The sequence below is a fragment of the Lepidochelys olivacea genome (assembly GCF_965140295.1).
Source record: "Lepidochelys olivacea isolate rLepOli2 genome assembly, chromosome: 8".
NCBI classification, from domain to species: domain Eukaryota; kingdom Metazoa; phylum Chordata; order Testudines; family Cheloniidae; genus Lepidochelys; species Lepidochelys olivacea.
The window spans coordinates 99,344,294-99,361,899 of record NC_140418.1 but is presented as its reverse complement, the minus strand read 5'-3'; the positions used below and the strand labels follow the sequence as shown (position 1 = coordinate 99,361,899).

At 36.7% G+C, this 17,606-nt stretch overlaps 1 protein-coding gene across 8 annotated transcripts in view; it reads left to right on the top strand.

Annotated features, from left to right (window-relative positions):
- Positions 1-17,606, top strand: part of ELAVL4 (ELAV like RNA binding protein 4) — a 106,928-nt gene that overhangs the window by 23,055 nt on the left and 66,267 nt on the right. For 2 of the 8 annotated variants that reach the window (XM_084637206.1, XM_084637205.1), the window contains exon 1: positions 4,533-4,668. The exons of 1 other annotated variant lie outside the window; for it this stretch is intronic. In XM_084637206.1, the coding sequence (XP_084493332.1) occupies positions 4,552-4,668 (117 nt within the window). In that variant the 5' untranslated portion in view covers positions 4,533-4,551. Of the gene's footprint in view, positions 1-4,164; positions 4,228-4,532; positions 4,669-7,291; positions 7,382-7,778; positions 7,826-7,940; positions 8,096-8,381; positions 8,445-17,606 lie in introns of those variants that run through there. 5 more of the 8 variants (XM_084637208.1, XM_084637211.1, XM_084637212.1 and 2 more) reach the window with 5 other exon arrangements.

Genomic DNA, 17,606 nt, shown 5'->3' with positions numbered 1-17,606 from the left:
TTGTAATTGTTGCCTGACTATTCATTTTTCCCTCCAAATTGACAGTTTGAAAGTTTTTGGATGTTGCACTAAACCTATTCATGGTTCTGTTATATATGTAAGTGTCCTTTTTAGACATGGGGTTTTTTTTAGACGTTTCCCCCTTCCCCACAAGCTCTAAGTGTTGTGTTCTTAATGTAGACTGACTTTTTTTGGAATCACATTTTGGGTTAGATACCATTGAGATTGAGGCTTTTAGTTTTATACTCAATCTGATGGCTTTCACCATTTGTCATTTGCATGCTCGCTTTTTTCAAGCTTTCTTAAAACTTTGCAGATGACTTTTAAAATAGGCAGGCCTGTCTCCTCTGAGTGTGTGTGTGTGTGTGTGATATATAAGTTTCCATCTCCTTTGAACATGTTTATTTTGTCTTTTTATATTTGGATTTGGAAGAGAATGGGGTACCTGTCCTGATCCTGTAGTGCAGATTTTGTTAAAATTTTGTCATCTGTGATTGTGTTTTTCATGATTCAGTGCATGTATCCATTTGAGTTGTCAGTGACAGCATAGGGCAAACCTTAGTGCTTGCATTATGTATCTCCTTTTCCAAGTCCATTGTTCAACCTCCTCTCTCTACTCCACCTTCCTTCTATCCCCCAGAAACAAATTAATATCCTTAGATCCCAAATAAATCTTTGCTTTTATATGGTTATAATAGAAATAGCCTAGAAAACAATTCATATACTTCTAAGCTTGCCTACCTAGTCCTCTGTAGAAGAGTGGAAAAGGAAGAGTCAGTTGAAAATGCCAGGTTGTAGTTCACAGACAGCAAACCACTTAAATACTGCTATAATCATATTAGGATAGAATTCACCGAATTCTTTATTTTTACGCTGCACTAGAATAGACTGTTGCTGATTCCCCCCCCCCACCCCCCTTGCTTTGATGATTAGCTTGAAAACTCACACAGCATAAATGCTAGAATTCTGTAGCAATGTACTCAAACTGGTGTGAAGAGAGTCTGGGTTGGACTTTTGTGTCCTTGCACATGAAAGCTCTGGTGCTTTCCTAATAGACTGAAAATGAGACTACTTGTGCTCCATAAGAGGTCTGTTCTAGCCACATTTCTCTGCAGCTTGGCAGATGGTGGTATGTCAATGGTTTCTTATTGATTGGTTGAATTTGCCTCAGGGTAGTAGGAGGAAAGGTCCTTTAAAAATGTGCTTCAGGTCCTTTTTGTTTGTTTTTTTTCTTTCTTTTGTTTTTTTAAATACATTTTATAAAATATTTCTGTTTACCAGCCATTCCTTTGATTTAATCAAAATACTGAAGTTACCTGCAAGTAAAAAATAAGTCCTGAAACCCTTACATATATTATCTCCAAGATCAGCAAGCCGAGAATATTTTATTTACTAAATTATTACATTTCAGTGTTAGAAAAGAAGTGACATTTTTAATTAATAATCAAGACATACGGTGAGTGAGAAAATAAGCTCATTTCATACATCCAGAAACGGATGGAAATAACTTTTCTTCCCCATATAAAAAGTGGGGTGGAAAATTAATATATTCAAGAAGGTTAAATCATAACTGCATCACTTAGTATTATTTAACAGGCAAAACAGAATATCGTGTGTGTGTATTATATATATAATAAAAATTATTTTAACCCAATGCAAAGTATTCATGGAGACATCCATGTATGAAACAATACAGTAGTGTAGGTAATACTATGTATTTGACAAGTCCAAATCACACGTTCATATGGTTTGTCACATTTTAATAAAATAGAACAAATGGAAAATAACATGACCTTTACTTTCAGTAAATAACCTTATTAGGTCCTGCTCCCACTGGAGCCAGTTGCAATGGGATTTCAGTGGGATTCAGTTCTGGTCCATATTAAATAACACTATTGTGTGATTTCTTTTTGTTTTTCATTCTTCCCCACACCACCAATATCTGCTTTAAACTTTAAAATATGAATTGTAAGCTCTTCAGGACAGGGACTGTCTTTACTATTATAAGGTAAGTGCATAACTGGTTGGAAAACCGTTCCCAGGGTGTAGTTATCAGTGGTTCACAGTCAAGCTGGAAAGACATATTGAGTTTGCTGACAAGACCAAGCGGAGAGGGGTTGCAAGTCCTTTGGAAAATAGGATTAAAATTCAAAATGATCTGGACAAACTAGAGAAATGGTCTGAAGTAAATAGGATGACATTCAGTAAGGACAAATGTGAAGTATTACACTTAGGAAGGAACAATCAGTTGCACACATACAAAATGTGAAATGATTGCCTAGGAAGGAGTACTGCGGAAAGGGATCTAGGAGTCACAGTGGATCACGAGCTAAATATGAGTCAACAGTGTGACACTTTCAAAAAAGCAAACATCATTCTGGGATGTATTATCAGGAGTATTGTAAGCAAGACATAACAAGTAATTCTTCCCCTGTACTACACACCAGTTAGGCCTCAGCTCGAGTATTGTGTCCGTTTCTGGGTGCCACATTTTGGGAAAGATGTGGACGATTTGGAGAAAGTCCAGAGAAGAACAACAAAAATGATTGAAAAAAGAAAAGGAGTACTTGTGGCACCTTAGAGACAAACCAATTTATTTGAGCATAAGCTTTCGTGAGCTACCGCTCACTTCATCGGATGCATCCTTTTCTTTTTGCGAATACAGACTAACACGGCTGTTACTCTGAAAAATTATTGAAGGTCTAGAAAACATGACCTGTGAGGGAAGATCGAAAAATTGGGTTTGTTTAGTCTGGAGAAGAGAAGACTGAGCGGGGGGGGGAGGGAACAAAACAGTTTTCAAGTACATAACATTTTCTTACAACGTGGAGAAAGGTAAGTTTGTTCTTGTTAACCTCTGAGGCTAGGAGAAGCAATGGGCTTTAGTAGCAGCAAGGGCGGTTTAGGTTGGACATTTAGGAAAAACTTCCTAAATGTCAGTGTTGTTAAGCACTGGAATAAATTACCTAGGGAGATTGTGGAATCTCCGTCATTGGAGATTTTTAAGAGCAGGTTAGACAAAAGCCTGTCAGGGATCGTCTAGATATACTTCATTCTCCCTTCAATACAGGGGACTGGACTACAAGACCTCTTTGAATTCCCTTCCAGTCCAATGATTCTATTATGTGTTTATACAGCACCTAACGCAGTGGGTCCCACATCGATTGAAGCCTCTGGGCGCTGCTGAAGTGTATTGAATTCATAACTTTGTATGATAGTAGAAACGTTCCTTGTTGTAACAGATCTAAAGTATAACAAAAGAAGATTCTTAAGTTTATAGAAATATAGCGATGTGGAAAATTTAGTAAGCATTTCCAAGTCATCTTAAATTGCTGTTGAAAACTATGATCAGTCTTGTATTTTTCTCTGGACTTGTGCTCTGATAGTTTATAATAGGTTTTCTGACTTTTGGTTTAGTTTTGTTTACCATCACAATATTATGTTAATCTGGTATTTTACCTGGGGAAGTTGTAGTCTGTCTGTTCTCCAACTTCCCTCATGCCCCCATGTTTACTATAAATGAATGTTGTGTTCATGTTTACTTGAACCAGTTTATCATCCTACGCGCGACGTTTTTGCTGTCTGTAAAGAGACCAGTTCCACTGTTGGTGTTCCCCTGTAAAGTACATTTCATCCTTTCTGCTGATTGGGTTTTTTCTTTAAGTTCATTTTTGCGAAATGAAAGGTTTGTGTGTGATGTTTACGTTCCTAATTAAGATTTTTTTTAAATGATTTGCTAATGAAAGTTTCTTGGCTTGCTTCTTTGTCTTATGGGGAGCAGATGATTGACAAAAGAATGCAAAATATGGGCTCTTTTGGGGTTCTTTACCACAACTAAAGACTGTTCCAAGAAAAATCTTTAAGATGGTTATTTGAATCTGTGCACACTGCCCACCTGGTGGTTATAGAGTGAACTGTTACTTCACAGAATAGTTTGAACAACAGCCATGTTTGGGGCAGGCTAATCTTGCAAAGAGAGCAGTGCATATAACAGGAGTGTACTGTGTGTGTGATAAGGGGAGAAAATTCAGCTCACTGACTAGATGTTTTAATGTGCGAACTCTAGGGAAATAACATATTGACTATACTGTTGTGCACAAGAAAATTGAAGAACCCTTTGCAGACAGAGGGCTTGCAAAGGATTCTTTCTGTTTCTCTTAAACCAAAATCTGTGGCAAGATGTTTGAAATCAGCAGGACGCTTAATGCTGCTTTGTTAAATAATGAGGTAATATTTTGTCACTTTTCTGGGCAGCATCTGTTTTGTTTTGTTTTTTCCTCCTTTTTTTTTTTAATATGTTTATGAAGGATTCAGTTTATTCTTATGAAAATAAGAGATTAAAAATCATTCTTCACTTTATTTTTTTTTTCCTTTCAATGGTTTTGGACAATTGGGTTGTCTTTATTTGTGGTTTCAGTCGGCTGCTGTTGCCTAGGACATTATGCCACGTAAGGCTTCTAAACTGCACAGAGTAGGTAGTTATTAACGCTGAATTGGCTTCTGGTATAGTCCATCTGGGCTCTGTATGAGAGAGCTTGCTGGCGGCTACTGATGCTAAGATACCCGCAACCTTTGGGATGTATGCATGGTGTAGAGGGGCTCAGTGATATGAGATCACTTCTTTTAAGGGAAACTGTCATTAATGAGTCAAGAAACTGCTCATTTATGGTAAGGAGAGAAGGGAGGGGGGGACAAACAGCCCTGTGATTTCATTTTGGTATTGGATTAGGTGTTTAAGACAAGTTTCTGTTTGTGGGGATGGAGGCTCTCATAAAAATAAGGCTTTTCTCAGAGGTTTACTGGCTGATTCTGAGAGACTATATTGAGAATTTGATGCTTTACAAATGTGCCACAACTCTGATGCAGTGGTCAGCCACTTACCCTGAAAGATGAATGGTACTGTTGGAAACATGATAATAAGGTTGACTTTTTCAACAATAGGATTCTGCCTTTGTCTTTAGAGAGAGGCCTCTGAGGACATTTGTGCGTTCCTTTTAGTATTCCCCTGAAAGATTTGGTATGGGGGTTTGTTTTGGTGGTGGTGTTTTTTTGTTTTGTTTTTTAAAGTGATCAGTGTACAAAGTACATGAAATTTTAGTTTTGCAAAACAGCTAATTGTTTAGGACTGCAATGTGCGATTATTGTTTCAGAAAAATGGCTGAATCTTTTGATATGCATAACATTAATTTATAGCTAACAAAGTGTGCTGAGGTTGAAAAGGCTGAAAAAAAGATTTCTCCATCCCTTTTTCAATTTTGTTAACCCCTGAAGAGACCTTAAGTAAAAATCTGCATGACAAATGAAACTTTAATATTCAGTGTATTTTGGGACCAGAACATATGATGATGTACCAGTTGTGCAGTATTTTGATGCTAGTGAGTTCACTCTAGTAGTTCAGTTTGAGTTACATAGATTTATTTAGGAAACCTATCCTACAAACCAGTTTAATCTTTGCTAGTTTTTGCTAAGCTACAAATGTTTTTAAAACTATTGTGTGATAGGAGAAATCCTCTGCAGCCATTTAAACTATCCATAATAGATGTTAATTGAATTCAGTGTTCACTCCGTGGGTAGGAAGGGTTCGTTTATTTTAAATGTTTTTTCTAATGTGTGTTTTCTGCTTGTATGATCCATTTGTATCTACGTTATTTAAAAGGTTAATATATTTCCTACATTGTACTATTTGTTTAGGCTGTGGCTGGGGTTTTTTGTGCATGTGGATGTTTTAAAGAAATTTTAAAACGTACAGAGTACCCTTTACGAGATTAACAATTCTGAGTTAATATTTGTACTTTAAAAAAAGACTTTCCCCAAAATGGTAATTATATATTGGTGGGGAGGGGGAGGTTTGTGATGTTTCATAAAACCATTTCTTATTTTCTGCAATGAAGAGCTAAATGAGCATGTATCATGGCCCATACTAGCGTTCTCCGCAGCTTTTACCTTTTTGTCTGTTCCAAAATAGAAATATTAATAATTATATTGGACATTTTAAAACAATATTTTCTTTTAACAGTACATATAAAAGATAAAACTAAATGATTTAAATATCAATATTATATAGATTAAAAATTGGTAGTTTTAGATTAGATAAACATTAATCTCAGGTTAGATGTAAAAACAAGATGCCATGCCTTGTTATCTTGGCTGCCATGTGTAAAATCAACAAACCCCTAAAATATTTCTCTTTTGAAGAAGAGGGGGAATATAAATGTTTCCTAATTAAGAGAATTTTCAATAAAGTTGCCATAGTGGAAAGTTTGTGAAATATTGCTGTTTATAATCGGTGGTTTGGTGCTTTGTCTGTGGAAGCAAGCGAAGGATAAGTGAGTGTGTTTATTACAAAGTTAAAGCATGTTGCTTATTACAGTTGAAAAATAATTTCATTTAAATGCCCAGGTTTATTTATCACCTTCTTATAAAGCAAGCGAATAATGAAGTGAGATACCTGAATAATTATAAAATACTACTTTTATTCTGGTAAAATGTGTTGGTAAGAAGATGTTATATTTTAGACATATAATCAAGTTCAAGTAATATCAAACCTGCCTTTAAAACTATATATAAATTTGAAAGTCTCTTACTGCAGAAGGGAAAAAAATTGCTTGATTATTAAAACCAATAGTACCTGAGAATAAGTGCAGTTAAAATGCACATTAAAGTGCTTTTGTCATATCTTTAAGCCTAGAGGCAGATCATTAAATATGCATTTCTCCGGAAAGCAACTGTCGAGAAAGATAAGGTGGTTAAAATACTCCAGACCTCAAAGCCACGCATGCAAGAGGTAAGAGGTTGCAGTCATTGAAGCATGGCTGAGGTATGGCACCTCCATGATGGAGGTTTATAAACTGTAGATATGGCCTGTAACTGTTACTGTACTTCTGGGGTAGGGAGAGATAAAATACATGTGTATGTGTTGTTTTTTCAACTGGGTCTTAATTACTAGACACAAGCAGCAGTTCAGAAATCTGGTCTCTGTTTGTTGTAGAGGTCACCAAATCATTAACATTGTCAATCTGGCAGTAGCTAATTTCAATAGCACCTGATGTTGCAACGCCTCCTTTAGTTGCCCTAGCCAATCAGATCCTGGCTTCAGCTGACAGATGGTCCCATAAATGGATGTAAAAAGGAGAAGCTGCAAGCCAATTTCACTAAGGCTCTGTTCAGTTGTTCTTATCTGCATCCTAGAATCGGGGGCTTCAACAGAGTGCGCTTTTTTTTTTTTTTTTTTTTTTTTTTAAAATTCTTTTGCTGCACAAAACATCTGCACTGTGCTTTGTGGATCTTTAAAAAAAAAAAAAAAAATCCCTGAAACCATAGCAAATCTTTAGAAGAGTTGAAGCTTTTCAAGACCCTATATTTGCCATTAAGAATGGTTATGGTAGGTATTAGTAGATTTAAAATCTGTTTATAGTAGTTATAAAAATTGATAGATATGTAACATAGATTTCCCCAAATCTGCATCTTTATGAGTCTGTTTTCACGTGAGTTTAGTTGCTATGACTGGTTTGTTTCTACACTATGTATCTCCGTCTCTCTCTCCCCCCTTTTCTCTCTCTCTCTCTCTCCTATTTAATGCCTGCATATCCTTTAATAAAGGAGGTAGTTGGACATTTTTAAGGTCATTGTGATTTCTCGCAGAATAAAGAGCGAGCTGATTTCTAATGTGAGGCTGTGTGTGGCTAACTGAAATGCTGAAAAAGAGGGGGTTGTTTTGGGTGGGGAGGTCATTAATTTCCACATTCACATGTTGGAAATATGAGCAGAATCCTTGGGGGAAAAAGCCTCAAGACTGGTCATTTTGTTTTGGTGGACTGCGCAGCAGGTATGGTAGTTTTTGAGAGTGATTTATATGAGCTTCAGTAAATGCTGCATATTGTATTTCAAAGAGTTTCCTGTCATGACCTCATAAAAAGAGGAGGAGGCTTGTATGTGTTGCAGCGCCTAGTATATGTCGATTTTGTTGCATCGTTGGGCAGCAGTACTGTAAGAAGGAATGTCAGCTTTTACATAACGTTCTTTTTGCTTTTGACACTGTGAGGGCTGCAAGGGTCCATCTTTGTGATCACAGATGGAGTGGAATGGCTTGAAAATGGTAAGTGAATGCTGAGAGACTGTGTATAGGTTTCATACAGCTTATGTGTGCCTCATGAATTTCTTTTGTTCAGGAGAGCAGATTGTGAGTCATAAATAGAATTACAGGTCGTTGTTTGTTTTTGAGGATCTGTCTGTCTATTTTTAATGTGTCGAAGTGTGATGGCACTGCACGCTGATTCCATTGAACATTACATTTCAGTCAAGCAAGGAAGGTCTCGGCTGACCGTCACGGTGTCATTGTACTGTATGACCATCAGATCAGGCAGCAGCTCATGCCTTTTCATCGTCATTTGTGTTACATGAGTGTTCAATTAAACCCAGATCCAGTAACTGCATGTATAAACCAGGTATTTTGTTTGTTTATGAGCTAATACTATCATGAAACAGAATGGTGTTTTGGAGGTTTTTTGTTTTTTTTTTTTGGTTTTTTAAATATTGAAGGAAGTCAAAGCCATCCATTTATGTAAAAATAGTATTTCTATTTTTAGAGTATTCTTTTGGCAGAGAAATAAGAAATAGTCGACTCATTCCTCCTTTATGTTTTCCTTACAGACTGTGCAAAATGGCATGATCAAATACAACTATCACAGACTTTGAATTTTACAGAGCACTGCTATTCAGTGGGAGAAAAATCTTCAAAATTCAAATCACTCTTGCTAGTTTTGTTTCAATTAAACATTCTGCAGACTTTCACTTTAGATATTTATTATAACTGGGAAACAAAGCTACGGTCTTTTCACATTCTTATAGGATTGTCTTTTGTCTAGCTGCTTGTTTTGATGGGTGTAAAACAAATAAGATTAGACTGAGCAGCCGAACTGAAAGCGATAGCTGGGAGGAAAAGCCAATGAAAGGTTGCCGGGGAAACGAGCATAGGGGAAGCTGAGTGGGGGAGCAGGTGGCAATCATGTGGGAATACTGCAAACAGTGTTTTTAAAAAAAAAAAAAAAAAAAAAGGCAGGGGCTATCTCGATTATCTTTGCTGTTCTTTGTGGCAGTCACAACTTTAATTATTCTTTATAAATAGGTGTTAATTACATTTCTGGCTTACAGTGATTTGTAGAAATCTATTTTTAAGCATCTGTTCTTTCTTCTCTCCAAAAGAGGGTTATCTCTTTTTTTTTTTTTTTCCCCTGCTGTGAAATTGTACGTGCAAAAAATAGTGAGGAATCCTATGAGACAGTATTTTAGAAAAATGTAAATTATATTGAATGAAGTTGACAGAGGTATAATAGTGAACTCCCACAGCTGATAGCGCCTGCAAATCATTTCTTAGAATTTTCCAGCAAATGTCCCTATGAGAACAGTAGGTAGAATGAATTTACCCTAAGCAGTGATTTTGTGTTAAGTGATATTGGTATTTTTACATAGTCAGATGGTTCTATGGCAGAATAGTTCCAGGGAGTTCATCATATCCTGCAGTTTATGCGCTAAAGCAGAAATTTCCTGAAGTAATGCAGCTGTACTCCTCTTCTTCACTATCCTCACCTCTGCCTGCTATAACAATATCCACTTTCAATTTCAAGCTGTGTCTGTTGGCTTTAGGTTTTAAAGAAAACCTATATATTTTGCTAGTTATGGTCTCTCATGGTATAGGGCACACAGTAATGTGGAATAGCTGAAGTGCATCTTTAAACAAGGTTGTGGGTGCCGGAAGTGTTTAAAAAGCATAGTAGACTTGTAGGTGATAGAAGGTAGCGTAGAAGGTATAAAAAAATGTGGTTGCTCAGAAAGCGTTAGTCTGTCACACATCAGGAGGCACAAGAGATGCGTACCATGGGCATAGAACACGCCCTTCTGTCTTTAAAAATTTCAGATTTTTAGTTTATTCCTTTCTTCCTGCATGATTATTTAGAACATTCAATTCAAATGAGAATGTTCATATTAGGAAGTTTAAAAAGAATATATGAGAAATTAAATCGCCCTTTCAATTTGCTCTCGTATGTAATGCTTCTGCTGCAGTCTGTTCTGTAGGGAAGTAATTGAATGACCCTCTGAAAACTGCTTTTCACTGTAGGGGAAGAAAAATCATAAGAGTGTGTGTGCATGCATGCATATAAATATAGTATACACACGAATATATGTATGAAAGAGATTAAAATTTTAATTCTGTACCCAAAACATTGATGATAGATTCTAAAGCTGCTGAATTTGGTTGTGAGAATAAATGAGAATGGCTTTTATCATACACAGCTGCATTTTTTGAGGGTCGGCAGCAGTTAATTCAGTTACATTTTTGTTCAATATGGTATTTTTATGTGTTTTCTGACACGTGTTTCTGCCACTGTTCTTTCTCTTTTCTTTGTCTTAAGATTATATTGATGAACTCAGCTGCCTGTAGATAGTGTCAGTCTTCTCTCCTTTCACATGAAAGATCACATAGTAGACCCTGAAGTAGGAAAATGGCTATTAAATTAGTGAAATTTCATGTAAGATTTCCAGATATATAATAGTAAGACTAAAACCATAGAACATAAAACCTTTTATTTTTAAACAAAAATTGGAGAATATGTAGCTGTCTTTAAACATGGTCATTTTTGTGAAATTGTAGTCTTGCTAAAAAAAGGGGATTTTACATTCAGATGTTGATGGAAGAGAAACACCAGCTACCAGTTTACAATTCTTTCTATTACTATGCACCTTACTAATCAGGTTTCCATGTTAGATACAGATATGCTCTTCCACAGTTGACTGGCTTGATAACCTTCTTTGCTTTCCTATCTTTATTAATTTTACCTTTCTGAGCTTTCTCAAATGAAGAAAACCCCAGTTGTTATTGACAAAGAACGGTTAAAAATGAACTGCAAAGTGTTTGTTTGAAAATTCCATTTGAATGAATGTGAAATAGTCTTGACCATCTAGACTTGGTCCTGTTAAATATTTGATTCCTATTGAAGAAAATCTAGTTGTTGCAGAAATCTTGCATATTTTTTGTTTTTACTTAGGAATTTTTTAAAGGAATGTCCTCTTGGTTACATTACATTCTCAAGTCTTCCCTAGTTAGTATGCTGCTGGGAATGTTCATTAAATGAAGGGTATTTTTTGCACATAATAGTCCTACTACTTGAACATTATCTTGTGGTGGACAGTGGTTCTAGACTGTGTATGAAATAAGTTATTAGTACTTCCCATATTCTGGTAGGGGGATTTGTCGTGTTCCTTGGTAATTGGCACTTCCAGAAAATTTCAGCAAACACCCCGGGCAAGAAATGGACAGTGATAAAGAATATTATATATATGTATATGGAGGTGCACAGATCTTGACAAATCCACTTGTCCGTTTCAGCAATCTGTGGCCACCAGGCAACTAATTTACATGCCTGGACGTGTTAAAATGTACACTTGTTTGTCTGTGGGACAGCTGACTGGATACACTCCGATGCACTGGCAAATACTGCAATGCAGTATTTTTTTTCAATGTCATTGGGGTTTTTGGGGAGAAGGGGCACAAGCAATCTTACTGTAAGCAGGTCAACATTAAAAAGCCTTGGCACCTTTGATGATTATAGGCCATACTTCACGAAATTTGCTAATCCCTGTAAGAAAGGAAAGTCACTCCTCCCCTATTACTCACTCTGTTTCCAAGATAGATGGAAAAAGAGATGTGTGCATGTATTTATACATGCGTGTTTGCGTGTGTGTATTGTCACACCTCATTTGTACACCCTAGTGTAAAAAATACCAGAATGGAAAGGGTATTCTCTAAATGTAAAATATAGTACATTTCGTTCATATGGTGCAAAGGTCCATAGTTACCATAAACCTCTGACTTCTAAACAACCTAAAAGGCTTTACTGAGGTGCATATTTTAACTTGCTAAAGTATTAACTCAAAATCAGAACATTGCTTCTATTCAACAAGTACAGTATGTCTAGTCCTAGTAAAATTAGTATTTACTGTGTATGTGTGTTTTTTAACCGTTGAAATGATGCAAAGGGAAGGTGGTGGGGAAAAGGGGTTGAAATACTTTTTGCTTTCTTTTGTTCCCTTATTTCAAATGACCCATCTTTACTTTCTAAAATCTTGGAGTATTTTAGGTGTACAGGGCTTTTATAGGTCACTAGCTTTACAACTGGAAGAAGAAGTGGGGGGGGGGGGAGGGAAGAGTCTTAGTGTGTCACAGACAGTAATTGTCTAAAATTAGCCATCTAGAAAAGGAAGGAAAGGCTTGAAGGAAAGAGAATAAGGCTCAAACATGTGAAACTGCACAGTGCTAGTCTGAGAAATAATGAGTGATGAATTTGAACTAGTGCAGTGCGGTGATGCCCATTAATTTCTCAGAACCTTGACTTTGCAGGTTTGTTACTTACTTTGTTGTTCACACCTTTAATTATAACCAGTTTTGGATGATAGCTTAGAGCACCAGAGATGAAACCTTTTGTTTGTTGTTTACGTAATTAAGTATTCAGACAGTGTTCACAATAGCTTTGGAACATCAGTGTTAGAAACCAAGTAGTTTCAATTGGGATTATAATAAGAATATGCTTTTTAATTTTCATAACCACTTGATACTGTCTCACTGTAACATTTACAATATTTGCATATGTTCATTAAGAATTAGCTCTGTGGTGCTGCTGTTAGGTTTATTTTTATTTTTCTGTATTGACAATCTGTGTTTGCCCTAGCCATTTTAGAGCTTTTATGCATATCTTTTCTTTGGGGCCCCATAAAGCAAAGAAGAAGCGGAGAGGCATTCTTACCCATTGTTCTGCCCTTGATTGTGTCTTGCACGAAGACTTTCTCCCCAGTGAAGAAGGTAATATATAAGAGCCAGGAAATGCTGAGAACCAGTAAGGAATCCTTAATTAAATTGGATGAAAAGACAGAATGTTGAAGAAATACGGACAGCTAAATGGGGGGGAGGGGGTTGCTTTCTTGAAACTCTGTGCAACTACACAGTAAAATGCAAGGCTGGCTTTGACAATATTTGGAGTGGTGAGATGTATAAAAAATGCTGTAGTACTCTTTTGTTGCTAAGGCACACACAGTTGTGTCAGACATTCTGCTGTCATGGGAAAAAAAATATGTCCTTGGCCTGAGAAGTACTTTTTTCTTTTTAGTTTTTTAAATTTTAAGTGGTTTATATTGCTAGTAAAAATTTCATAGGATGCCGCTGGCACTTTTCACTGTCTGGGGACATGCAGTGGTACTGTATCATGAAAGACTTGGTAGCAGTGTAGTGGCATTTCAGCACCCATAAATCTTGATAATAAAGAAAGTGCTATGTCATATGTTTGCTTTGGAACAGCTGCAAATGAATGTTGAAGTTCCATGCAAGAAAGTTCTATGCAAAAAGCTTTCCTGTTCACCGAAGTGATTTTGAACGTGGGCAGTGATGCTTCTGGAGCAGTTCCAATAGCAAAAGTCCCATAACTCCAGTCGTTTCACAGCATAGTTGGTGAATTTGTAGAATGATGAAGGAGACTCAAATACCTTCCGTTAGTGTTAGCTCTCTCAGAAACAGCTGATCAGAATGTTGACCTGTCTCACCTATTGTGTAGAGACCTAGAAATTTGCTAGCGGAGCAGGTAATTGAATTGTACTGTTTAACAGCCATGGGCTTTGCACGTTGGCCAATGGTATGTTGATACTCATTTAGAACAGTCTGCTTTTCTAAGCAGCCAATCAAAGACCCTAAGTGTTTCTTTCTAGGATGCACAAGAAAAACAACAGTCTGACTTGAACTTTTTAAGATGTCTTTTTCTGAAGACTTAGCAGTAGGAAATAGAGCTATAATGGTAAATTACAGCAGCAAGTGAAATTTAAAAGCTTCTAAGGCTGGATGGTGGATGAAGGAAGTTTGTCCTTTTTTTCCCTAAAGAAACTTCCTTTATTACAAAGAAAAGGAGGACTTATGGCACTTTAGAGACTAACCAATTTATTTGAGCATAAGCTTTCATGAGCTACAGCTCACTTCATCGGATGCATGAAAGTGTAGCTCACGAAAGCTCATGCTCAAATAAATTGGTTAGTCTCTAAGGTGCCACAAGTACTCCTTTTCTTTTTGCGAATACAGACTAACACGGCTGCTACTCTGAAACCTTCCTTTATTACAGTATTTTTAAGGAGCAAAAGACTACAGTTCCCACCGTTTATAATTTTAACTATAACTGACTCATCCTGTAATACCATGTTGTAATGCACCCAACCAGAATATAAAGTTCTGGGAATTGTAGTCTTTAATATTAATTGTCTGTGTTGCCGCATTATAATACAGACAGTACAAATCCCAGAAGTCCACATTTTTCCTGTAATGCCAAAACAAAAGTAAAATTTGTGACCGTCAGAATTATTGTCTTTATAGTAATCTTTCTCAACAGCTGATTTCCCTTGTATGTATTTTTTCATGTGTGAAAAGTGACTCCTTCTCTTCTATTTAGTATATGTAAATTAGATTTATTAAGAATATCTAAACTTTAGCCATTCTTGTTTATGGGCATTTTTGTTCAGTGGGCAGTTTGATTTTAAACCATCATATCTAATTCATGTGTTTAAGGCTGGAAATCAACTTGATTATAGTCGTTCTGATTTAAAACAAAAAAATGCACAGTCAAAATACTAATGAATTGCAGTACTTCGATGTATACTAACTAGCAGCCTACTCCTGTTCCTGTTATGTTAATGTCAAAACTCCCATTGACATCTGCGATTCTGGATCAGGTCCTAAAATGTTCATAATAGTCACAGTTAAAGAAGTCCATGTTTACGAAGTTCCTACATTGTGGCGAAGTACTAACACAGTATTATGCACTCAGAATAGGAAATAATTTCAAGTTTTCAGATACCCGAATTAATTGTTCGTAAGGGGGAAATCTTTTATTACTGTCTTTGTATTAATCTTTTGCTGTTGGTAATCCTTGACTTTCTACTGCTAATCAGTAACTTCCTTGCTCTTCTTTGTCCAATATAGACTGCAAGCACCTTTGGGCACCTGTCTTTTAAAGCATCGTGCACTCTAATGGCACTGTAGAAATAATAAAGTACAGTATATACACAAATATTTCATAAATAAATGCAATTTTAATATTGTTTTAGATATCTTTGTTCCAAATGAAGATCCTGGCAGTACGTGTGTAGGGAAGATACATTTTAGCAGAATTCATGAATGCTAGGAACTCTTCCTGTTGTACATGTGCCAGCTATGCCGTGTAAATATTGCTGTTAATTTCCTTACTGTAAGAACAGCTGTTCCAGGAAATGATCTCTTTGCTTGATATGGAGAGTCCTGGAAAATTCAGTGCAGAGTTAATGTAGTGGTTGCAGCAGTTCTTAATATGACCAGTGATGGAAACTAACTTTTTAATTTGCAGAGTAACTTATTCTTCTTTAGAATAACTGGGGCAGGACAAACTTAATATTTTCTGCAGTTTCTTATACTCAGCAAGAGATTTCCTGAGAGCACTTCAGAATTTGACATTGTGTTTGATAATTTATAGAGCACAGTTTATGTTGAACTGTAAACACACTAATCCAAGAAAAAAGTATATTTTTAGAATATTTTATTGTCAGTACTTGTTATGACCTAACTACTGAAGGAAATATTCATACACATGTTAAGACATTTACTTAAAAAAGAAAAGTGGGGGGAAAAGTGGGGTTAATTGTCATCAACTCATCTTTGCTGTATTCAAATTTATAATGGTTTATTTGTTTATCAACATTTTGAACATCATTTGGAGCATTAATGCACAGCTATTGTAGTCATTCAGGAACCAAAAATTTTCCATAATGTTTTTGCACCAGCTTAGATGCTGGTATGATGCTATTTACCCTCAGCAGGCAATGATGGAAAATATTTTTAAGTGATGCCATGCCACCACATTGCCATGACTTGTTTTCCTTTTCCCACATGGATAAAATACCCTGATAGCCCAGGCTTTGTAAACAGCTTCAAATAGTCCAGCTGGCTGAGACCGAAGAGTCATTTGAGTCTTGCTGAGTGTTACAGACATTGTTAACCAAAGCAAAGGAACCTGGCTTTCTGGTTTTGAGCCTTCTTTGACATAGAGTTAAAAATATGTCGCTGTCAAAAAAAATATTTTCCATCTCCACCTGCTGGAGATAAATGGCATCATGGTGTTCAGTAGGTTGTTTCCTGATGTGATATCCTAGGCTGTGGTGATACCAGGCAGAAACTGCTCCTAATGGCAACAACATATTAATTTATTTATTGGCACTTTTATGGGGCACCCAGGTTTCTTTTGGTTGGAAGTGGATAGGCAGGTGGGCAGAACATAGGATGTGTTTGATTAACTTCCCCGTTGCTTCTAGATGATCAGGTGGCAGCAGTGAAAGACTACTCTTTTCCATATGCGTCTGGCTGCACCCTTTCTCTTGGATGTGGACTTTGCCACCTTGATTGATGCTTTTGTCACCTCTAGATTGGACTTCTGACATATTCTCCACATGCAGCTACACCATAAATCCATTTGGAAGCTGCAGTTAGCTCGGGGACGGCAGCATGTTGCAAAAGAGTATCCCACCATGAACACGAGGCTGGTGTCCTATGAACTGCATCGCTTGCCTGTTGGCTTCCACATAAGATCTTGCATGTTGCCTTTCACCTATGAATCACTAAATGACTTGAGACCCCAGTCTTCCTAAGGTTCTGCCTCTTTCTTGCTGTTGAGATCAACAGAAGTGCTGGTGGAGGCCTTTTAGTGTAGAAGAGAAGGAGCCTCCCCTGCAGGTTTTGGTTTGTTTGTTTTTTCCTGGGGCTTGCTCAACTTTGAAATTTTACTCTTCTCCATAGTCTGAAATAGTTTGACTTTTTTGACTTCAGGGTGTACTGCAAAGGCCACCTTTTTGAGGAGATATTTGGAGAGAGCAGAGGGTGATGGGGGTGGGATTTTCTTTGGAAATTTGAGGAAGGAGAGGTTTTGATATGGCTTGTCATGTTTCTCTGTCTGGTGGCTGTATGTAGAATCATAGATTTTAAGGCCAGAAGGAATCATTATGATTATTTAGCCTGAGCTGTAGGGGGTAGGGAGGTATGTGCCACAGTGTTGTCTCTTCATGGATAGCATAATATATCTTTAACTGATGCCTGGGTTGCTTACAGCCCAGCATAGGATTTCTTTCGTGTGTGTTTTTTAAATGTAAATAAATAAAATATTCTTCTCCTTGAAGTGTTTCACAGTCCAGTGGATTTAAATTCTTCTCATTTAGTGTACATATAAATATTTCTTCCATAATATAGATCATGAGAATGAACCTAGATGTAGGGGATATATGTAATGGTAGGATATTTCTAGTTTTTTTGCCACCAGATAGTCCTCAGATATTCAGTTTTGATTATCAGTATGTGACCCTTTGCTTTGCAATAACTTAATATTTATTTGCAATATTCAAAATTTAAAATGTGGGCACCCTGTGTGTGCTACAGAAGCAGGAATCATTCTCCATAAAAATACCATCAGTTTCACAAGCAACGTCAGCATGTCCTGAGATCCTTGTCTTATGGATGAGTTATAAATGGATGTTAAAAGCAATTATATTCCTACTCTAGA